The 1503-nt window shown below is 17.6% G+C and overlaps 1 protein-coding gene across 1 annotated transcript; it reads right to left on the reverse strand.

Annotated features, from left to right (window-relative positions):
* Positions 1–103: 103 nt before the first annotated feature.
* On the reverse strand, positions 104–677 carry PRSY57_1470300 (exported protein 2, putative; the record flags this gene model as incomplete). Its single annotated transcript, XM_020115374.1, has 2 exons — positions 104–278; positions 541–677. Coding segments are annotated over 2 exons (312 nt in total), but the record flags the coding sequence as incomplete, so codon positions are not given.
* Positions 678–1503: the final 826 nt, after the last annotated feature.

Here is a 1503-nt window from a genome sequence, read left to right on the forward strand (position 1 = left end):
TATGAACCGTTCAGGTAAAATAAAACAAGGTACACACAAACTAGATAGATGAGTAAATAAATAGATAAAAAAGAAAATATAAATCTCTTTTCATAATAATTACCTTTTCGGTTTTTCTTTCGATGGTGTTATCTCCAACAATTTCTCTTACTAACAATACCCACCACATACGTGACCATCTTAAGACTTTTCTATAACGTATAAATTTCTTTAATTTATGGATGATTTTTGTAAATGGGTTTTTTACTCCGTGTTCATAAATATCTTTAATTGTTAAACTGTAAGGATAGTGGTTGAAGAAATAAAAAGATTTAAAAGGAAAAAAAATGGTATAAATAAAAAAATAAGAAATATATAGAATATAAAATATTTATTAATTTTATTATATACACATTTAATGAACGTAAATTTAATGAACATAAATTTAATGAACATAAATTTAATGAACATAAATTTAATGAATATAAATTTAGTGAATATGAATTGCTTTTCTTATTTATTTATTTATTTTTTTTTTTTTTATTCTGTGTGAGAAATTACCTAAGTGGATCTTTAATAACGGTGGTTAAGGCACTTGTTGCTACTAAATCTCCATATGCGTTATCACAAACTACAGTGTTTGTATTTTTATATACGAAGAATAACAAAAAAAAGGAAAATATATAACTGACTTTCATTTTGAAAAAAAAAAATAAGATGAAATAAAATAAAATAAAATAATATAATATAAGAGAAAAGAAAAGAAAAGAAAATGATATAGTATTGAAATAAATAAAACAATAAACGATGACACAGGGGAAGTTGTGGTATGAAAGTTTATGTTTTATATATTATATCAAAATATTCATAAATAACAAAAAGAAATTAATACAAATATAAAAAAATATTATGTATTATTTATATTAAGTGTTTATACTTAATGAGAAGAAAAAAATTAAAAAAAAATTATAATAAATACGATATATATATATATATATATAAAAAAAAAAAAAGTTCTTATATATAAAATATAACAAAATAACATATATATATATTATCAAAATTGCAAAATGAGGTGCTTTTTTCTTTTCTTTTCTCAATGAAACTTATATAAAAAAAAAAAAAAAAGTACAAAAATAATAATATGGTATATGTATGTTATTATTATTATTCCACATATATTAAAACAAAATATATTATTTATATTATTATATAATAAATATATATTTATATATATATATAAATATATAATATATGTATAAAGTTTATATGAAATTTACATTATACAAATATATATAATAATAATAACTAAAAAGTAGAAATTATAATTAAATAACAAAAAACGTGCTCTAAAAAATTACAAAAAAGAATCAGAAAATATTATATATATTTTATAGTAGAAGTAACATGTAAACAATATTTTTTGTTCTCAACTTGTATATTTAAAAAATAGTGAAAAATCATATATTCCTATTAATATAAGAGATGATCAAAAGAAAAAAAAAAAAAAAAAAAAAAAAAAAA

The sequence above is a fragment of the Plasmodium reichenowi genome, chromosome 14 (assembly GCF_001601855.1).
Source record: "Plasmodium reichenowi strain SY57 chromosome 14, whole genome shotgun sequence".
Classification (NCBI taxonomy): domain Eukaryota; phylum Apicomplexa; class Aconoidasida; order Haemosporida; family Plasmodiidae; genus Plasmodium; species Plasmodium reichenowi.